General features: G+C 41.3%; 1 protein-coding gene across 4 annotated transcripts; it reads right to left on the bottom strand.

Annotated features, from left to right (window-relative positions):
* Nucleotides 1-44: 44 nt before the first annotated feature.
* On the bottom strand, nt 45-15432 carry si:zfos-943e10.1 (GRAM domain-containing protein 2B). Of its 4 annotated transcripts, none has more exons than XM_046391072.1 (13): nt 15186-15432; nt 6295-6468; nt 5652-5715; nt 5435-5507; nt 5245-5348; nt 4966-5064; nt 4724-4795; nt 4409-4477; nt 4195-4291; nt 3805-3894; nt 3375-3480; nt 2882-2989; nt 45-2336 (listed from the first exon to the last, which is right to left on the bottom strand). In XM_046391072.1, exons 1-13 carry the CDS (start codon nt 15275-15277, stop codon nt 2318-2320), a joined length of 1167 nt encoding a protein of 388 aa, XP_046247028.1. In that variant the 5' UTR covers nt 15278-15432; the 3' UTR covers nt 45-2317. The 4 variants fall into 4 exon arrangements, with proteins under 4 accessions (XP_046247028.1, XP_046247029.1, XP_046247030.1 ...); XM_046391073.1 differs by having other exon boundaries at nt 6295-6465; nt 15186-15413; XM_046391074.1 differs by lacking the exon at nt 15186-15432 and adding an exon at nt 7229-7714.
* Between the last annotated feature and the right edge of the window lie 3808 nt (nt 15433-19240).

Below are 19240 nucleotides of genomic sequence, written 5' to 3'. Positions count from 1 at the left end.
TTGATCAGCTCTTGATTAGGAACAGTAATTAACAGCAACAGTACTTACTTTGCAACATTTGATTTATTTTGAACAATAGCAAAGCCATCTCACAGAGACTACTTTGAATTACACAGAATGCAAATAAATATATATAATAGGACCATAGTAGAATTAAGGACATGAACAATTGATACAAAATTATTTACAACACTTTGAATAGTGCAAAACCACACAAATACTGCCCTCATCATTGAGATTCTTGCATTGAGTCCATTCAAGGACAGTGGATGTGTGTGCTGCCCCCTGGTGGGGGATTATAATTACTGACAGTATGGCAAGTTGACAAAAACCTTAGCTAAACATGAGAACGTGAACATCTTGAACCAGGATGTAGCAAGTTTAACTCCACTCGTAACACCTGGTCAAGAAAAGCAGGGTGAGACTGAGATGTGGATATGCATTGTCAGGTTAGTTTAAAAAGCATCATAAGAGGAGGGGGTGGACATTCTGAGATGCTGAATGCAGCTGCATCAGTAAAGTCGAATGACTTTCAGTGAGAAGTAGCGTTCGCTCTCAAAAGGTCATCTGAGAGACCACCAAAAGCCAAACGTACACAATGTGAACCCCAACATGAGCACTAGGCTTCCAAACGACGGAGGAAAAGATGACGACCTAAAACCACGTGGCGGGTAGTGCTCACCTCCCCTGAGTGGAAAAACAACTTTTTAAAAAAGGTCTTAGCACCATCACATACCACAGAACGCCAGCTTTGCCATTTCTACTCAACCCAAAACACGATGTCTTAGATTGCAACAGGCACCACACATTTTTTTTTTTCTTTTTAAAGTGCGCTCGCTCGCTTGAGCTGTTCCTTATGTTTTCACCCTCCTACACACACACACACATTTTTTTTCCTTCTACTTCCTTACACAATGTCTTCCGCATTAAGCTCCATTTAAAAAAAAAAAAAACAAAACAGCACACAAATATAAATTACACTTTACCATGCATAACAACTTGTTGCATACTGAAATTTCTTCTTGAGACCACTTGTTTTGTTGTTGTGAACTCGGACCTCACATTCTCCCCTTTGGGTGACAAGAGTGAGAATGCTTTTACAGTATCAGTCAGGTGTCGATATTACAGACACATGCATGAATAAAAATTAGATATACATTATTGTTGCTACTTTGAATAAACTGATAATTGCAGAGAACGCCAGAGAGGTTTGTTCTCACAATAATTTGTCCCTGTAGACATAAACGGACATCTGGACTGGACAGGTGTTAAATCTACCCTTGAAGACAAAAGTCACAGAAAAGTACACAAAAAAAAAAACAAACAAAAACAAAACATAGATGCCTCTGAGCAAACCTCCTCGTGTTCTACTGTACGAAACATTTGTGCATTGATGATACTTTCACCCAGTTTAGAGTGCAGGGAAAAATGACCTCGGAGTATTGATCATTAAACTGGTTTAAATCATGCCAAAGACGAGAAAGGTACCACTGCAATCGCTGCTGGTTAGAGAAAGAGAGAAAGGATAAGACCGTCAGGAGATATATCAAGCCATAACGGGCCGGTCCGATTTAGAGATTTAAGTCATCGTCATTTCAACCCACAGCCGATTAGAACCATTCAAAGAGAAGAACCTGGCAGTTACTCGATTTAAGGAGAGAAAAAGATTTGTACATACCACTGAGAGATGGAAAGGTAAAAAACAAACAAACAAAAAGAAACAGAAGGTCGTTTAAAAGTCATCTCCATGCACTCCATGCAAAAGATGTGCACCCGCGTGCATCTTTGGCTATGCATAGCACTACGTTTCTGGTGTTGAGGTACAATAATAAGCACTACAGCAGGCTAATGCTGACTGGTATAGCCCTGTTCAGACTGCATGCTCAGGGAGAAGACTATTTGTATGAAGGACAACGGGTAACACAAGTTCTCACATGTGGAATAGCTTGTGTCAGGAAAGTGCCCATCAACTTGGCCAGGGTGTGGCACACACACATTAGAGCCGTTTGGCTTTGGTTTAAATGACACACACGCTGCAACCAGGCAGTGTGCGTACGCATTTTGGCTTGGCTCTGTGAAAAATTAACTCGTGGCGTGTCCGTTTGTGTACTGCACTAAGAGGAAGTATAGCCCTTCAAGTTATCAAGTTGTCTCTGAAATTGCACAGGTCGGCTATTTTTCCCCTCAAGCCAACAGCACAGGACGTGTTGGGAGCACAGTCCCAGTACATGAGTTTTCTCCTGCTGTGTTCTGCTGGATGAGGCCGAAATAAACCTCCAGTCATGAGTCGACCAGTCTCTCCTTCAGTCACCGTGTGTTATGTGTCTTGGCGGTACCTGTGAAAACAAAAGAGGGAACCAGTTTAGAGCGGCATGTTAAAACAAAACTACATAACACACCTAGTAATAAAGCAGGGCAACACCTATTAAAAGAAATTCATTTGAACCATTTCTTTGAGAGAGAATAAGGCCAATCATACAGCAGAATAAACACCGTAGCGTGACCACAACATGTGGCGAGGTGACGAACTGTATGTATGTAAATCATGAGACATTTATCACAAGATCCTTGTGAGGCTGAGGATTAGTTTGTCATATGGAATCATGAATAATCGAAAGAAGTCATTCTGCTATTTGTTTCTCTGTCTTGCAGTATACAAATCTGACCACCGTGTGGCAGTAATGTACCACAGCCAACGGTCCATCTGGGCTCTGACTTATTAGGTGGATTTGTCTTAAATGGAAACAGTGCAGTTGCACGGCAGAAATGCTCTACTGGGGAGATGGAAACTGCTCACTGAACCACCACGTAAGGTGCATCGACACAGCTTGGTTTTGAGAGGAAGACAGCCATGGAGAACAGAAAGTGAAAGACTTCTTACCTGCTCTGTAAGGTGAACTCAGGCAATGCCCCAAGGGATGTCAGCTGTTCCTCCAGAGCCACGATACGTAACCCGATGTACCCTGAGGACAGCAGCAGCAGCACAACCCTGCAAGATACAAAAACAAATGACATGTCAGATTTATTGCCTATTCATTCACTGTGATACATGTTAATTATATCAGCTTTTAGCAGGTACATGGGTGAACCAACAACTCGGTCTTGGCTTATTTAATAGGTTAAAATACAGTTTACAAGAAGGACACGCAAACAAAAACTGGTTTGCAAAAACACAGCTATGTAATCAGACCCTACTAGATCATCTAGTTTGTTTTTTCCCGGAGCAGGTTTGTGAAATTCCTCAACCCTTCCTTTAATGAGTGTGACTTCAAGTGAAAAGTAGATTTCGATTACAACATAGAAAGATAAGGCAATGGATTAAGACGGAAGCGAGGAGAAGGCAGAACATAATCCAGAGAGGGAGTGCTACTCACAAAATCAAGTAAATGAAGAGTAGAGTGTTGAGGGTGCTGGCCTCTCTCTGAACCAGCAGGGACTTGGCCTTTTCTGTCACATTCCAAACCCACGATCCACTTGAACCTGGAAAGACAAATGTAAACATGACATGAATATCAAGGTTTTCTGCTTTTGTTTGTTTTTTTTACTTTTTGTATTTTGTACATGACTGAGAGTCAGATGAAAAATGAAACTATGAAAATGGAATTTTCTAAATTTACATTTTCTAGCATCCATGCATCTGGGGATCAAAGACAAACCACTTTTTTTTTTTTTTTTTATTGTAAACCCATAAAGAGCCTAAAATAGCGGTCAGTCATCTAATCCACCAGCCACTTTCGTATATAAACTAGCCAACCACAATCAAGAGTTTTCCAGGACTTAGCTGGCGACTAATCTTTATCTTACCTGATACTGACAGCTCCTCCGAGGACGAGCTATCGTCCTGCTGCATGTGCAGGCTCCTGTAAGCCAAGCTGTTCCCATTAGGCACCGTTTCTGATGCGAGAAGAGAAGTGGGGAAACACAAATCAATAACAGCCCGTCATTTGACCCTGGACTTTACATGAACAACAGATAATGGCACAAAAACAGTCAACACTTTTTTTATTTTTTTGTCCATCAATGAGGCTGAAGTCATCTGACAATTAGCATTCCTGAACTGCAAAAGAAGATTTTTTTTTACAGTCTCTCCATCATACAAAATGATTCTTGGGCACAGGTAACATTTGTTATATTAAGTAGGTTTCCTGTTGACTTGATGTAAAGGATTAAAAACTATTGGTGTTGGCCTCTCACCTCTGTGTGGTCTATGCAGAGGCCGGTCCTGTAAAGCCTGCGACTCAGAACCATCAAGCTGGTCGAAGCTGTCATCCAGACTGGACTGGCTCGTGTTCTATCAAGAACAGAGAGGAAGGAATATCATTATAAAGTGGTCTACCTGTTAGTAAAAATGGGATATTATTTGAGGGAGGGTTTTTAAACTTTGCAACACTGAGGAAAGGACTCTTACCACAGGTTTGCTCTTATCGAAGCTGTTTTCAGCTGAGGAGAACACAGGGCTGCTATTAGTGCTGCCGTCCTGCAATAGAGGGACATGTTTAGATGATAGCGTGCACGTTCTTACTCAGTGGAGATATGTGGGAGCTCAGTTTTTTTTATACGAATTTCAGTTTCTGTAATGAGCAAATCTACACTGCTGCTGAAATACTTCCAGTCTCAGCTAAAACCATGAAACAAAGTCATTCTCTGTTTTTGTAACGAAAAACAGAGCTGCAGAGCTTCGGCATATCTGAAGACACTGTAAGACTTGACCCGAGCAACTCACCTCTATCTGAGGACATAATGAACGCAGGAGCTGAAAACAGGATTCTCTGTTCCGCATTGACACAAACAGGTACTAAACCGAGAGAAGGAATAGAAAAGAAAAAAAAAAAAGTTAGCCTATCGCCTTGCTGGCAGGTCAATGACTAGATAACATCTTAGGCAAAGTTCAATGTCATTGAGCAAGGCTGAACGGCTTGATTGAGTTTATTGAAAAAGAGGTGGCCCTGGAGGCGAGAAACTGACCTTGTCTCCGTCTGATGTGCGAATTGACAAGGCGTTTGGAACCAGCAAAGCCATGTTCTGCTTCTTCACTATGTGGATGCAGGAAACCGGAATTACTACCTGCAAGAGCACGCAGCGACAGACGGAATAAATGAGGAAAAGTCAGATTTGTTATCGTGGAACAATCACAACCAGAGAAAGATATAATGTACATGACTAGCATTCGATATCTGACCATACGAATTATGAGAAAATACAGTGTAATAAAGAAAGAGGAGCGAGGGCAGGACTGCAGCCTACCTTGGTGTCCTTGAGTAGAACGGAGGAGTAGAAACAGGCATGTGTGTCAGTGATGTACAGTCGACCGTGGTAGGGCACTTCCTTCTGCAGGGCACAGATGTAGGCTGGGCGAAACGCACAAACACTTTTAGTTTTATGTTGTGCATTCATTAAGTCCTTCATTTGCTCTCTCTCAGTTTTTATTACCTACCATGTATCAAGTCCTCATTCTTAGGAATGTCTGGAAACAACTGGTGGAATGTCTTGTTGTGCTTCATGAAACTCTAAAAGAGAGAGGATTAAAGCAAGAAAAATCAGGACACTTGAAGTGATGAGCAGACAATGGGGCTGTCGGCTTTACACGCAAACACGACTTGTTGTTTCATCATCCATTAGGCTGCACATATCAAGTCTGCGTGAGGACTTACACTTTGTGTGCCAGTGCCCTCCGTCCTCTCAAAGCCTCTGCTGTCAACATCGAACGTCTGCGACCTGCAGGGACCAAAAGCACAGCTGTCAATTTAGGAAGTCGGCAAGTTTGAGTCAATACAGAGGCTACAGATAAGATACAGAGACACTACATGAATGCACAAAGTAGCGTGCATGTTGACTTTTCTGTATTTTCATTGCTCTCTCTATGTTCAGACTTTATGTGACAAAAGCACAGCATAGAGCTTAGATGTCTGATCCATCTCAAGAATGACATTATCGGAAAATGTTAACATGCGCAAAACAACACATTCGGCATTAAAAGTCCCATTGCAAAAGTAACGTTTGAAAGTGTTCTTCACGCCCGTTCCAAAATGCGAGGGCTGTTCCTTGACACGTAGGCAGGCGTACGAATCTACCTCACACTTTTTTTTTTTTTGTGTTGAATCATGTGAAAACACGGCCAGCATCAAACGGCTGTGCAGTCATGTGCGTGTCACGACTCAACAGCAGCTCAGGGTCAGGTCTTGTGATGCATATTCAGAATAGCTCTTCAGTCTCCACTACATCCAATTTGTGATTCTTTTACTGATGGAGTAATAAGATTTTTCTCAGATGCCCCCCCCCCCCCATCAGTCCTACCTGATAGCAGTTTGTCTCGTGAGGGTTTTGTGCTGTTGCTGGATCTCGAGCTGCGCCGCCTCCAAGCTCAAGGCTTTCCTCGTCTCCACCTTAATGCTGCTTTTGCCTAAGCTGCTCCTGCTTTTCTTCACTTTAGCTGGCAGCCCGCCACCGCTGCTCTCTACTGGGTAGCTGCTGGATAAAGGGGGGAAATTCTTTTTAGTATTTTTTTTTTTTTTGCAACATCAAACCAACAAACCATTGTCTTGTATGCACACAGAACGGGCATGTGAAATGTGAATGAGTTACACAGAGAACACTGCCAGCAGGACTATCTGCAATTTCACCACTAACGAAGCACTTCGCTTCTGTACATTCAGAGACTGTGACAAGGTCCCAGTCACAATCTCCTGTGCGGGATTCAGTGAGTTATCAATAATTGTTTAGAGGTCTTAACTAAATCTAGTAAACAGAAATTTACTCAAATTAAAAGGCTTTGTTATGACTGTGCTGACCTTCGGAAGACACTGCTCTTATCTTTACGAGACTGGGAAACCATGTCATCTTCCAGAAAGTTTTATTGACATACGTCTGTTGGTGCTTTACGGGCTGATCAAAGTGGGTTGAAGCTCTAAAACTGACAGTCCTCTGCAAATAAACCATTTCAATAGAACGCGAAAAACCAAAACTGTTATAAAGGTTACAACATTTACAGTCAGTATGCTCTTCAGAAGGACATGGCCTGTCCTTGAACGAGGACAATCAAGCCACAAATTCACTGAAAGACTTGAAGACCAAATTCTAAAACTGTAAATTAAAATTGACAATACAGGCCAAATATGAGCCTACACAAGACAGGATGATTGTTGGAGCTGAACCTCCTGCTCCGACGGGAAAAAACAAAAACAAAGAAGACACAACTACTACAGAGAAGCAATGACAGGGCCCACCTTACCTGACCAGTTTAAATCGCTTTGATGAACGAAAACTCATGTACCTACTGACAGTAGGCATCTTCTTTTCTTATTGAGTGGAAAAAAAAAAAAAAAAAACCCAAATGCTCTATTATCTCTCTATCAAAGAAGAAAAAAATCAGAAAATAAAAAGACACCAAGTCGACAACACGCATGAAAAGAAAAAGTTTGTTGCAGTCCTGATTATGTTTCAAATGTGCGGTGCCAATTATGTCAAGATCTGCTGCCACATTCCGCCAGAAGAAAACTGTTGATGTGTTTCAGTATGAATGTGTTAGTAAGAGGAAGCCACTTTGTGCCGAGAATGGTGTGACACTCCGTAGTGTGTGACGTCAAACTTAACCACTCCCCCAGAGCCAAGCAAGCACACACACTCATAAATACACAGTCAAAAGAGCTCCACACAGGCACAGGCATGTTAAAAGAAACAAGACCCATCCCATAAAATCCTCCACCAGCAAACGTTATCCAACAAGACAATTCTGTCTTGCCAAGATCTGTTCTGGCACGACAAAGGAGGATCATGGACGTTTTTTAAAAAAAAACAAAAAAACAAAAAACAGCCAAAGGAGTGAATGAGAAAGTGAAATACTTGTTCGACGTAGGAGTGGTTCATTACACGCACCAGGCCTCAGGCAATCACGCCTAGCAGATCCAACAGCACAACATACATCCCGAGTTTAATGAAGACTTTTAAAGAACTTCTTTGGAAAAAGTTAGACACCTGAAGAAAAACAAAAAAGGAGACTCCAACAAATGGCAGTGTGACATTAAACTAATTACTAATACGTATGTAGGGTGCTACACTGCTTAAGTCTTTTTTCCCCCAGATGAGAATCCTGATTAAAGAGTTTGTGCAACTTCCTTTTATTAGTTAGTAACAGCATCTTATAACAATTTCTCTATGGTGTCACCAGCGTAATTGGGGTGAAGGTCAGACACAGACAGGAAAGAAAAAGAAATGCAGCTCCAGCTGGATTCCTATCTCTGCTTATACTCCTGCTTATCAAACGGTTCCTGAACACGTAACCTCTCATCAATTCAGAAAGTGCTTGTAAAACCATTCGAGTGATGTTTTACGGTTTTTGATGTATCCTGAAAGGCTGAAGCCATTTTTGATGATTCAGTTTTTAAACAAGTGACGTTCATTCATTGTGGCATGTTAACTGTAGCTGTAGAGTGGTTTTAAATAAAATACCCAAAACAGCTAGAAAACTTTGGGGAATTTCAGCTACTGTGGCTGGAATAATTCTTGAATTTCCCTCAGGATCAATAAAGTATCTATCTATCTATTTAAACAAAGGCAATGCAATGTCATTAACAGCTCTGAACTGTTGACCACGCGTTTGTCTGTGTTCAAATATACTCATCTGACCCACTTCTACTAGGAAGTGGGGTTAAAGTGGCAGGGAAATATAGGCAGTAGCAAAAGCCTATCAACTGTTTGAACTTCTCAACAACTTCCTCTCTTTACTCAAGACTAACAGTAACTATCAACAAGGTCAGGTTGAAGCTGCTTCCCTTAACACAAGAAGCCATAAGCTTGTTACCAATGAAGTCAAGTTTAACAGCGGAGTCCACGTATTACTCTGATGACTGGACCCAGACAAAGCTCCTACACACATAGACAGTCTGTTTTCACTCAGCGCTCATTTGCTGAGGTTCCAGGAAATACCGCGTTTTGTCTTTATATTGGCAGGACGACACTGCTTTTTGAAAAGAGGAGCATGAATGAACAGAATCTAATAATCTAATATCATTCATCTTTGTTTGAGTACATTAAATGTCACGTCTGTCTCAATGGAGGCAACTCAGCCAGCTCGATAGCTTACAAATGTTAAAGGCCAGAGCTTTAAAGGGTGAACAGGCACCTCAAAATAACCGGTGTTAAAACACAATGAAAAGTTACAATATAGAAAAATACCCACTGCACATGAACTTTGTATCGCACAGAAGTGGCGTTTCTTAATAATCAAAAGGTATTTACAAAGCAGGAGGTAACCTGCCTGAGAAGGGTGTGTAATAGCTAGACGCTGACCTTTGACACGCTTCCTTGTTGGAACATTATATCATAATACCTGACAAAAATCAATGCTGGCCTAGCATGTGTGACATTTCAAACCAAGCACAGGCATATCAAATACTCTGCAGCAAAGGATTAAAACAGACATCCATGAAGTTGTATGGGAAACTTCATCTGAACTCGTTCCACAGTACATTTTGCTTCAGGGCGTAAAAACTGCATCTCAAACAGCAACCTCACATGATATGTTCTGCGTCATAGATTACACATTAAGATCTGATCAATTTCATGATTTGTACTAGTTTTATCTTAGGACGAAAGACAAAAATCACTCCATTACAGAGTCTCTGTGATCACTAGCTCGGATCAGTGACCACTACTATGCTAGCAGGTCTGAATGCATTTACAGAGGACCCGTTGAGGAAAACAAAATATTTCAACTTATTCAGGGAAGTGAGTTTTTGCTCTTAAAAAAATAAACTTATTCAAAGCACAGACATGAGCCTGGAGCCTTATTTTTATTATATATTTTTTTTAATTAACGCAGGCTCTGCCTTATCTGATACTGTCTGAGAAGTACTGGTCTGGATTAGAAACTGGATACATTTGCTTGCCCTGGCACCTTATGCTTTGCCCTTACCTTCCCAGATCCTCAGAGCAATGAGAATCAGCCCCGGCAACCTGTTGGTTCAACAAGCCTTTCCCTCTCTCCATGAGGAACAGAAATTCTCCTCCACACTTTCCACGATCAACAAAAGCCTGCAGTCTCCAATGGTAAAGACAGCCAAATGAGGGTATATGGCGGTTGTACCTTCTGCACTTAGACCCTGAACACCAACAGTCACATAAAATGGGTGTAAAGGTCTGTTTTACTGCAACGCTTTGAAAGAACGTAACACAAAGATGGTGCCAGAAACACACTACAGGAAAGAGAACGAGAATGCAAAGGGGAAAGAAAAGTGACAAAAAGGACTGTTTGGAGGCCCAAAATGCCATCCTAAGCTTCGTCCTTTCTGGAGCAGACTTAGCCTGTGTATAACCATAAGTGCCAAACGGTGAAAATGCAGGGTTGTGAGAAACATTGCCAGGTTATTCTCAGTTTAGAAGGCCTAAGAACAACATTCAATAGCCTATTCTCACTTACAACAAGGAGGCTTTAAAAGCAGCCAGTGCAATGTGCATGACAATAGCTAGCTCACACTCTTTTGTGTTGTAAATAAAGTAATCACACACCAGAACATTTGTGTTTCACTGAAAGAAAAATGGAGAAAAGCTTACAATATATTGGTCAATAAATGAACGTGGCGTGTTGTGAACGTGGCAGACCCTTGTTTATTTCAGACCTCAGCTGAGAGCTGCAGCTCGTCGATGGTCTATTTCTACCTATGACATCACCATACAGGAAACTCGACACTGATACAGCCGCACTTGTGACCTCAGTCCTAATTTAGCACTAATTTATCGCTCCTCACCTCTCCCGTTGCCTGCCACGTTTTCACTGTAAAATCTTTGCCGATGAGCAGCGGGACAAAAGCTGAGATTCAGCTGGTTTTTAAATTGATTCTTTTTCCATAATCAGAATGGCACAGGTTTGATCCCACCTACAGCCATGTGGTCTCTTGAAGCTAATGACAGCTCACGCTCTGTGCAGATTACACATTCGTCCTGTGTACCGCCAGCATAAACTCTCAACGTCAGGCTATCCAATGATGTCAACGTTCAACGGGGCAATGGGCCACTGCTTTTTATCCTTTAAACCCGGGACCCCTGATTGCATAAGGTCACTTCCTAAATCTCTTCAGAGAAAGTACAAAACATTCCACAACACAAAGCTTACACAACAATTATCTTGCAAGCTACTTAAACACTGCATGATGCCTAGACAGCAGGAGCTCTCCCCAAAAACAACCATGTAAGCAGGAGAAGTGTGTCCTAAGAGTTGGCTATTTTCAGCCCTGCCAGTGAGACCTTGACTGAATACAGTGTGAACAGAGGGAATATCTAAAATCATAATGGTGCCAAGTGGACCACAGGGAAAAATTACTCATTCATCTTACACAATAAATTCAACATACCGGAATGTGTATGAGCTTTTTCCGTGAACAATTTGACAACGTGATCGTCATTCTCCATTTTATCTACAGATAAGACTTGCATAATACTTATATGGAGGTGCAGGGTCTGTTCTCACGACTGAAACAGGCTCTTCCCGTCATCAAGTTGGACAACTAACAACAATAACCACTTGAGGATTAACATAACTTTTTGATGGGATATTTTTACTGTGCTATAAAACTTTAGCAAAATGTATTGTTGCTGCAAAAAGCTTGAGCAACAGTCCCAAGATACTGAATTGCACAAATGAAAATTATACAGGACGTACACCAGCCCCTTTAAGATTTAAAAAACATCTTTAAAATGTATTCTATTAAGGCTGTAAACCTTTTAAACAAAGAATATTCACTGCCAAGCTATATTAAACAGGGACTGATTTCTCCAGCAAACAAACTCCTCTGGGTACAGAGTTATGATGCGTTCATTCACTGTCCCGAGATGAGACAGATGATCCCAGGGGTCCTGCTGCAGACGTCAGCAATATGCAAGCTGGCCTTCAGCACCAGTGCCCTTAAGACAAAATTGCTCCTGTACTGAATGTTTATGTCAAGGCTTTCCCGCAGCCAGCACTGTGGCTGTAAAGACATGAGACCACAGTCCACGTGTGAGGCTGACAAATGTTTTACACCCATGTAATCTCTCTGAGATCACCTGACAATCTGCAGAACCAGATAGCGTGAGAGCACCATCTTCTGGAGAGCCACGGAAAATTGTTATTCTATAACCTGCTGATTCATCATGTTTCAATCAAAACCAGTTTAGTCCAAAGCAAAACAGACTGTTGCAGCTGTGCTTTATTGTTAAGTTAAAACACAGTGTGCCAAAATAATTAAAACTGCAGGGTTTAAATCAATTTGCTCCACTTTATGACAACTAGGTTTGATTCATAACCATTCAGAACCCAAAATATTATTATGGGCTGGACTGAAAAGGTTTATGTGTCTGTGCATGTATGTGTGTAAGCATCAATAGAACAGTCAGCAAAGGCAGAGAAGCGAGCCAGTGGTCATGGCAAAATGGCATGCAGCCTGTGGCGCCCTGCCAGGGCTCAGTCTGCAGGAAAACTGCATGTGTGCGTGTGTGTGCCTGCCAAGTGGAACAGAGAGTGTATCTGTGTGCAAGTGTGACAAAATAAGAGCGAATGTGTTTGGGTGGGAAGTCATGCGGCCTTGTGCACACAGCAGCTCTCTCCACTTCCTCCGTGCTGGCTGAACACGGGGACAGAGGGTCTTTCTTCAAGCCAACGCACATTACTTTCAGCGACCACGCATGTGAGCAGGGAAGATGGGGTGGCGGTAGCTGAAAAAAATCCACCTGACTTTCAAAACCGCTGAAAGAAAAAGTAGGCCATTATACTGTTTACAAGGAGTGGTAGTGGTTGTGGCAGCCGGGGGGGGTAAATCTACAGCAGAATTCGCTCTTTAGAACAGCAGGCTCCATGCGTGAATAGCCACATGAAAAACTTTTATAAGCTTTTGTTTTGACTTTTAAAAATTCTAACTATCTTGAATAATATTGAGCAGGAGGGTTCATCCTTTTGTCAAAAACAAACTCGTTACTAGACACTATTAAAACTGCTTTATGATCAAAAGAGACGACATTTTGTCGGCAACATACCATGCCAAATGCTATTCTGCTATTCAAATCAGAACACAGACAGGCTTTAACTCACACTTTTAGATAAGCTTGCATAAAGCCTCATGTGTCTTAATTTAGACTGACCTATGGCAACCACTGTAGGGTGGAATCCATCAAGCTACTGTGAGCACCAAAAGGTGAAACAGCTGAGAAGAATAGAGCTCTTTTCTTGGCTCTGTGACAAGGCCAGAAGAGTGATCATTAGCGTTCCCCCGACACGGGCAACACAGAACGTCAACGATGACCAGCTGGTTAGCACGAAACCCTTCATTTAGTGATAAACAGTCCTGCAGATGTGGTTTCCATCCTCTAACTTGGGCTTTTCCTCTGCGCCAGGAGCACATCTCATAATTTAGACCTACACGGTCTTCACTGCCCACAGCGGCAAGGAAGCTCTGTCCTGGGAACATCTTCCTAGAGCCAACAGAACGCCTGCAAAGCTGCCCCACCCAGCCTATTCCAGGCTCCCCCATCTCAACAAGCTTTACAGCTATACCAGGTTCTTCCCTTTAGAAACAAGCTATTCATACTTTTCCACTGTATACATTGCAAACGTGCATGCAGAGCAGCTAACAATGAGTTAGCGAGTAGGCATTCAGTGTTAAGAAGTGTGGTGTATTTGCCATCTTCAATTGCTTGGCTATTCTATTTAGCATTTTTACCTTCATAAGTACATGAAGTACATATGAAGACACAGACTAGAAGATAGAGGAAGTGAAATAGCTATGGACGCTGTATTTACACGGCCAGAGCCTTAGCTCACTGAGGCCCAGCACTGCCACTACACTTGCATACATACGTATGTGTTGTGGAAACAGATAATCAGCCCACATACCATACACTACAGACATAATACAGCTATGCTGATAACCATAAGGTCACGTCTGATTGGCAGGGCCCATGTACTCCAGCAAATGGCTATCTATGGGGTGGAGAGTGAAAGGCAAAGCACAGGGGACGAAGAGTACAGACAGTGAGAAACAGCGAGCATTTATATAACGCCATGTACCACCTGTGGTCAACTCAAGGGAGCTAAAAATAGGCTTTTCTTGTCCCAAGTGTGTGCATGTTTTCCCTGGGGGGTCCGAAGGAAATACAATATATGTACACATGTTTAAAAGAATGTGAATGTATTTAATGTGCATTAATGTGCTTCTGCCAGTCCAGTTAGCTCCAGATCTCAACAAGGCTGGATCATCCACAGTCACGACGGCAGACCAAAAAGTGATGCCAATCTGACCCACATAGGCCAGCGGATGAAGTCATGGTTTCTGAGCAGGAGGCACAGGAAAGATTAAGAACCAGATAGATCAGGACTAGCTTTAATTTATGCCTCTACACCTCATATAGTGCTGTTAATGCAAACTACCTGGAAGAGATTAGAGGAAACAAACAACACCACACTTTATAGGACCAATGTGGGTCAATCATTTTGTTCTTGGAAATGACTCAATAAGAAAACTAACGTAACAAATAAAACCCCCTTCACTGTATGAACTAGACTGGAGTTACCTAGCCTGAGAAAATATTTCCCGTATAGTAGTTAATAGTTACCACTGGAAAGCAATTTATCCAGGATTATCCAATTTGTTGTACTGTCTACCTGCGTGCTATATTAACTATTAGGTCCTGAGATCATCAACAGCCCAATCGATGACTAATTGACGTCAGATAAGGTGACAACGTAACGTTAAGCTGCTGCAAAACACAGTGTGGATTCTCCATTATTGGTTGTGATAATGTATGGTGACATAATGTTGCAAAGGTGTTAAATATCGCCGTCTACAACTTATATTTTTTAACCCAGGGACCGAAATGACTGTGTGTTATTGTTTAATTCCAGTGTCGCTGAGTCTAACTGACTATATCGCTGTAACATTAGCTGAAGTTAATCTGTATGCCAACGCATCTCCAAGCAGGCGTTTGGCTAGCATGCTAGCTTTATCTTCATCTTCATCCCTTGTGTACGTTTGTTTAAACCAGCTCCTAAAATGTACCTGCCGGTTCTGTGCTAATCAGTAGCGTTACTTTCACGAGAGATAAAACAGTCCAGTCGTTGGATAGGTTGGTGTAATCAAAGCAATGCTAACCCTTAGCATCCACCCTGTTGATGATGCTCACCGGCAGATAGCGGTTCAGCTAGCCACATTCATTCCGCTCACCTCTCTTTCATGAAGTGCTTGATCCTGACGATGGCTTTCTCGTCGATCTTCCTGAGGAAGGTTTTCAATCTCTCCCTCTTGTTTTCAAGCATCCTTCCCTCAGCCAGTGGTCGTCGGTTCTTGGGGAAACGACGCTCCACGCCAAACTCCACCGTTCTTGTTTGGCTTCTCCTTTTTTTCCTCTTTACTTCATCCACGGCTGATTAAGATAATGAGCTTAAATCGGACCAAGTCAGCCGACCAATCAGCGGTGGCGACGATTCGAGAAAAACGGTCATGTCAGATCGGTCCTCCAATCACACCGGGACGGTTGGTGCAAGACAACCGCCCATTACCTTATATGGTATCCGGGTAGTGCCTTTCTTGAGACCAATGAAAGACACAGTCTGCGTTATTATTGAGCTAGTGTAGTGTTTTTAATCAATAATTAACATGTATGTTAAACATTTCACGTGGACAGAACTTACGCATTGGTTTGTCAACAGTGTCTCAGGTGCCACATCGGATATTCTTATAATGTTACAGAGAAAATAAGTATTCTGAAACAATAGGGTGGGGCATAGCCAGTACCGTTTGCATACTGTATTGCTTTACATTCTGAAGGAGAAAGCTGAATTTTAATATGTGAAGGTAAACCTATATCCTGAATATTATATTCTATAACCAAAATTAATAATAGTGGCAAAAAAGCATGCATGTTCTCATATGCATGTGATACACATATAAAATCTGTGCTTTCAAACCCCAATCAACATTCCTTCAATAACAGCAGTTGCAGAAATAGTACTGTATTAGTTCCTGTCCTGTGAAGAGAAATGGAGGCCGGCCAGTGACTCAGAGGACTGGTCAACTGCTCACAGTTGGTGGCTTTTATTTTAATGTCACAGCATGAAACACCCGGCATTGTGAATGCGGCTAATGAAGGGCCAAGCTGCACCCTACCCTTCCTCCCACTACCAGCAGAGAAAAAGGCAACAACTGTGGCACCAAATGGTACAGTTTACCGTATGGTCATGAGACCAAGGCCATAAGGCCAAAGTTTAAATGTTACAAGTCACACTGTAAAACTATATGTGTTGTCTTGTGACTACCTTACGTGTATGGACTATGCTCCATGAATGAATGATTTATTGGGACAGTGTTTTATATTACAAGCTTGGGTTTGAGATAGTTGCTACAGCAATTATATTTTAAATGAGGGTTTTCTGTAGCTGTGTATGAAAAGCTCAGAGTAATAGCATAGACCATAGTATTACCAATGCAGAAAGGTATATCTTTACTGGCTGAAAACAGTTTTTTCCCTTACGTGAAAACAACTAAAATAAAATAGATAAATAAATAAAAAATGCATGGCTAATCATGCTAAAAACGAACTTCTCTTGGTTCCTCCCATGTATGGACTGGGAATTCTTTTTTAATAGTGATATTTTAGGAATGACAGTCTTAGAGAGATTTTTAGATTGACGCATGTATGAGTCTTGATCATTCATACATTACTTGAGAATGAGAAATGTGTGAGTTAAATCTGTGAGTTACCACTGAAACACATCTACCTCTGATGACAACACAGCTTTCTCCAGAGTGTTTTATCCCTCTACTGGTAGAGACCTTGAACACATAAAATAAAAAAAAAAAGATGGAAAAAAAGCCATTAGTAGGTAGCAGCTGAGTATGAATCTTAGCAGTGAAAACCTCCTTTAATCGCTAGCCAGCTCAGGCGCTGCCACGCCACCAGGAACAGAGGAGGCACATGACAAAGCAAACACACAATCTGGCCTTCAGCAGCCAGCGTCTGGTCTTCCCATCCACCCTCTCTGCCAGGAAACAGAGATAGAGAGGCGGAAATCACGTCTCATAAGGAAGTATGTGATGTAACGAGGGGGTGCTGATGCAGCGTAGGCCATAGCAGGCTTTTCTGTGTTGAGTCATCCGTGTGACATTTGTACTAATAATTGGGCAACGTGGGGAAACACGCAAGGACCATTCATAAAGCTCCCAGCTTCATGTTGAGTCATTTAGTTTGAAGTAATTTGATTAATCCCAAGTTTATTTGCAGAGAGGCAAGGAGTGTCAGTGAGACATGAAATTGATGTAAAATTCACATTTTCCACGGTAGGCCGTCACTGCCAAATGAAAACTATATTTTTAAATATATAAAACAAATCAAAGCAAAACAACAACAAAAAATTAAGAAGAATAAAGTAAGCACTCTGTTTGTCACAGTGAATGCTCCTTGAAAACCAAACATTAAGCTAATATTAACATCCTGAGTCATGTCAGGTCTGAATTACTCCCTCTTGATCTAGTCAATATTTGTAAATGACTTTGGCATCATTGAGCCATCTGTTTAAAGCCAGTTAGGTGAGATCCACATAAGAAAGGCAAATTTAAAAACACACTTTTTCTAGCTTTCATTTACTGGTCTTATTACCTTCACTTGTACTTCCTAGCAGACTGTTGTGTAATGGTTGCATGTAATGTTGCTGAGCTATTATTATAAAGATTCAGTTTCATGTACATTAATCCCGAAAGATATGGACTTTGTCTTTTTGTTATCTAAAGTCTTCACCTTCAACCTACGTTGAATTAGCAAGTCTATACCTTTTGAAATGTATTGATGGAAGAGCGCAAACAAATGAAATTTTAAATATTTCAGAAGATGCAGCACACAGCTTTCACACTTAAAGAAATAACTTTGAGCTCAGCTTTTGTTGCCTTATGAACCTATCAACAACAAAGACCTTTATGTTAAGATGTTAGGGGTGGAGATCCATTCAAAGTGGCCAACAGCCACTTTGAAAATGAACAACATTAAATAAAGATCCTCTCCTGTTTATTCACTCTGTTAGCTCTGATGTCGCCTCAGGTAGACATCTGTTTGCTTAAAAAATACAAATACAGATACAAAGGTTATCATGTACGTCTCTCCGTATGTTGAGAGAACTGCCCATTATCTATTGCAAAAGGAATGTTTTGCCAGAGAGATCCTCATTATCAGCTGCGGGAGTAAACATCGACCTTGGGAGGCTGGTAATACCTTGGCCTGGAAAAACGAGGCTGTGACGCACAGACAACTGCAACCATGCACGTTACAGTGCAGGTGTGTAGAAATGCTTATGAAGCAGAATAAAAAGGACATGGCAGGATGAACCCCTACTTGCACAAAGAGAGATGTAATTTTTTTTTGTCTGAAAATGGCTTTCAAAGCCTTCCCTTTTTGTGTCTGTGGGAGATAAGCAAAGCCTTCCGGTCATAACACCTTTCTAAAATGAGACTGACATGATAATAAACGTTGTTTGTTTAAGTTTGGCCAAAAACTGTTCGGTTAGAGAGATAAGAGATTTAATAAACATTTAGTAAAAACAGCCAAGTATTATGTTATGACAGCATACAATGGCAATATCATTCAAATAGGAAAAAGTTTTAACTTCAGGAAATCAAATAAGTCAACAATTTGAGCCTCTCAAACTTTCCACATCACACATACTTGTACTGGAAAGGATCTTTGTCTGGAGGGAATTACAATGGGATCACAATGTTGGTGACATATTCCCAGTTGGCATTTTAAAATGCAATTTATGTGGAATTTCCAGACCCAGACAGAGGAAGACAGATTTTTGTGTCCTGGCATAAAAGGTTTCTTGACTTGCACATGAGTGATGCATCACATTGGAAAAAGTGTGACAAATACAATTATTAAAAGCTACAGATCATCATGGCACAACAAAATGGCAAGTGTTTATCACGATGTGGCTTTTCAGCTTTTGGGTGTTCAAAATAAAAACAGACTGTTGACAAAACATCTATGTTTAATTTCCCAGTTTGCAAATGAAATCCGCTCAAGCTCCAGGTCTGCTCATGACTGGAAATTCCCTTACCAAGTATCAGTCCTTCTGTTTCAGATATGAGATATCGAGTAAATGTCATACATTATGCAGTTCCTTAACACTGTTTCCATTGTTTTTATATTGGGTATTTTGTTCCCAGTCAAAGGTATTCACTCATTTCACAAAATCATAATAATTAGGGCCCAACTGTATCAAATTTATCTCTGG

Source organism: Scatophagus argus, chromosome 6 (assembly GCF_020382885.2).
Source record: "Scatophagus argus isolate fScaArg1 chromosome 6, fScaArg1.pri, whole genome shotgun sequence".
Lineage (NCBI taxonomy): Eukaryota > Metazoa > Chordata > Actinopteri > Scatophagidae > Scatophagus > Scatophagus argus.
Note: the sequence above shows the minus strand (reverse complement) of the source record. Positions and strands in the feature narration are given on the sequence as shown.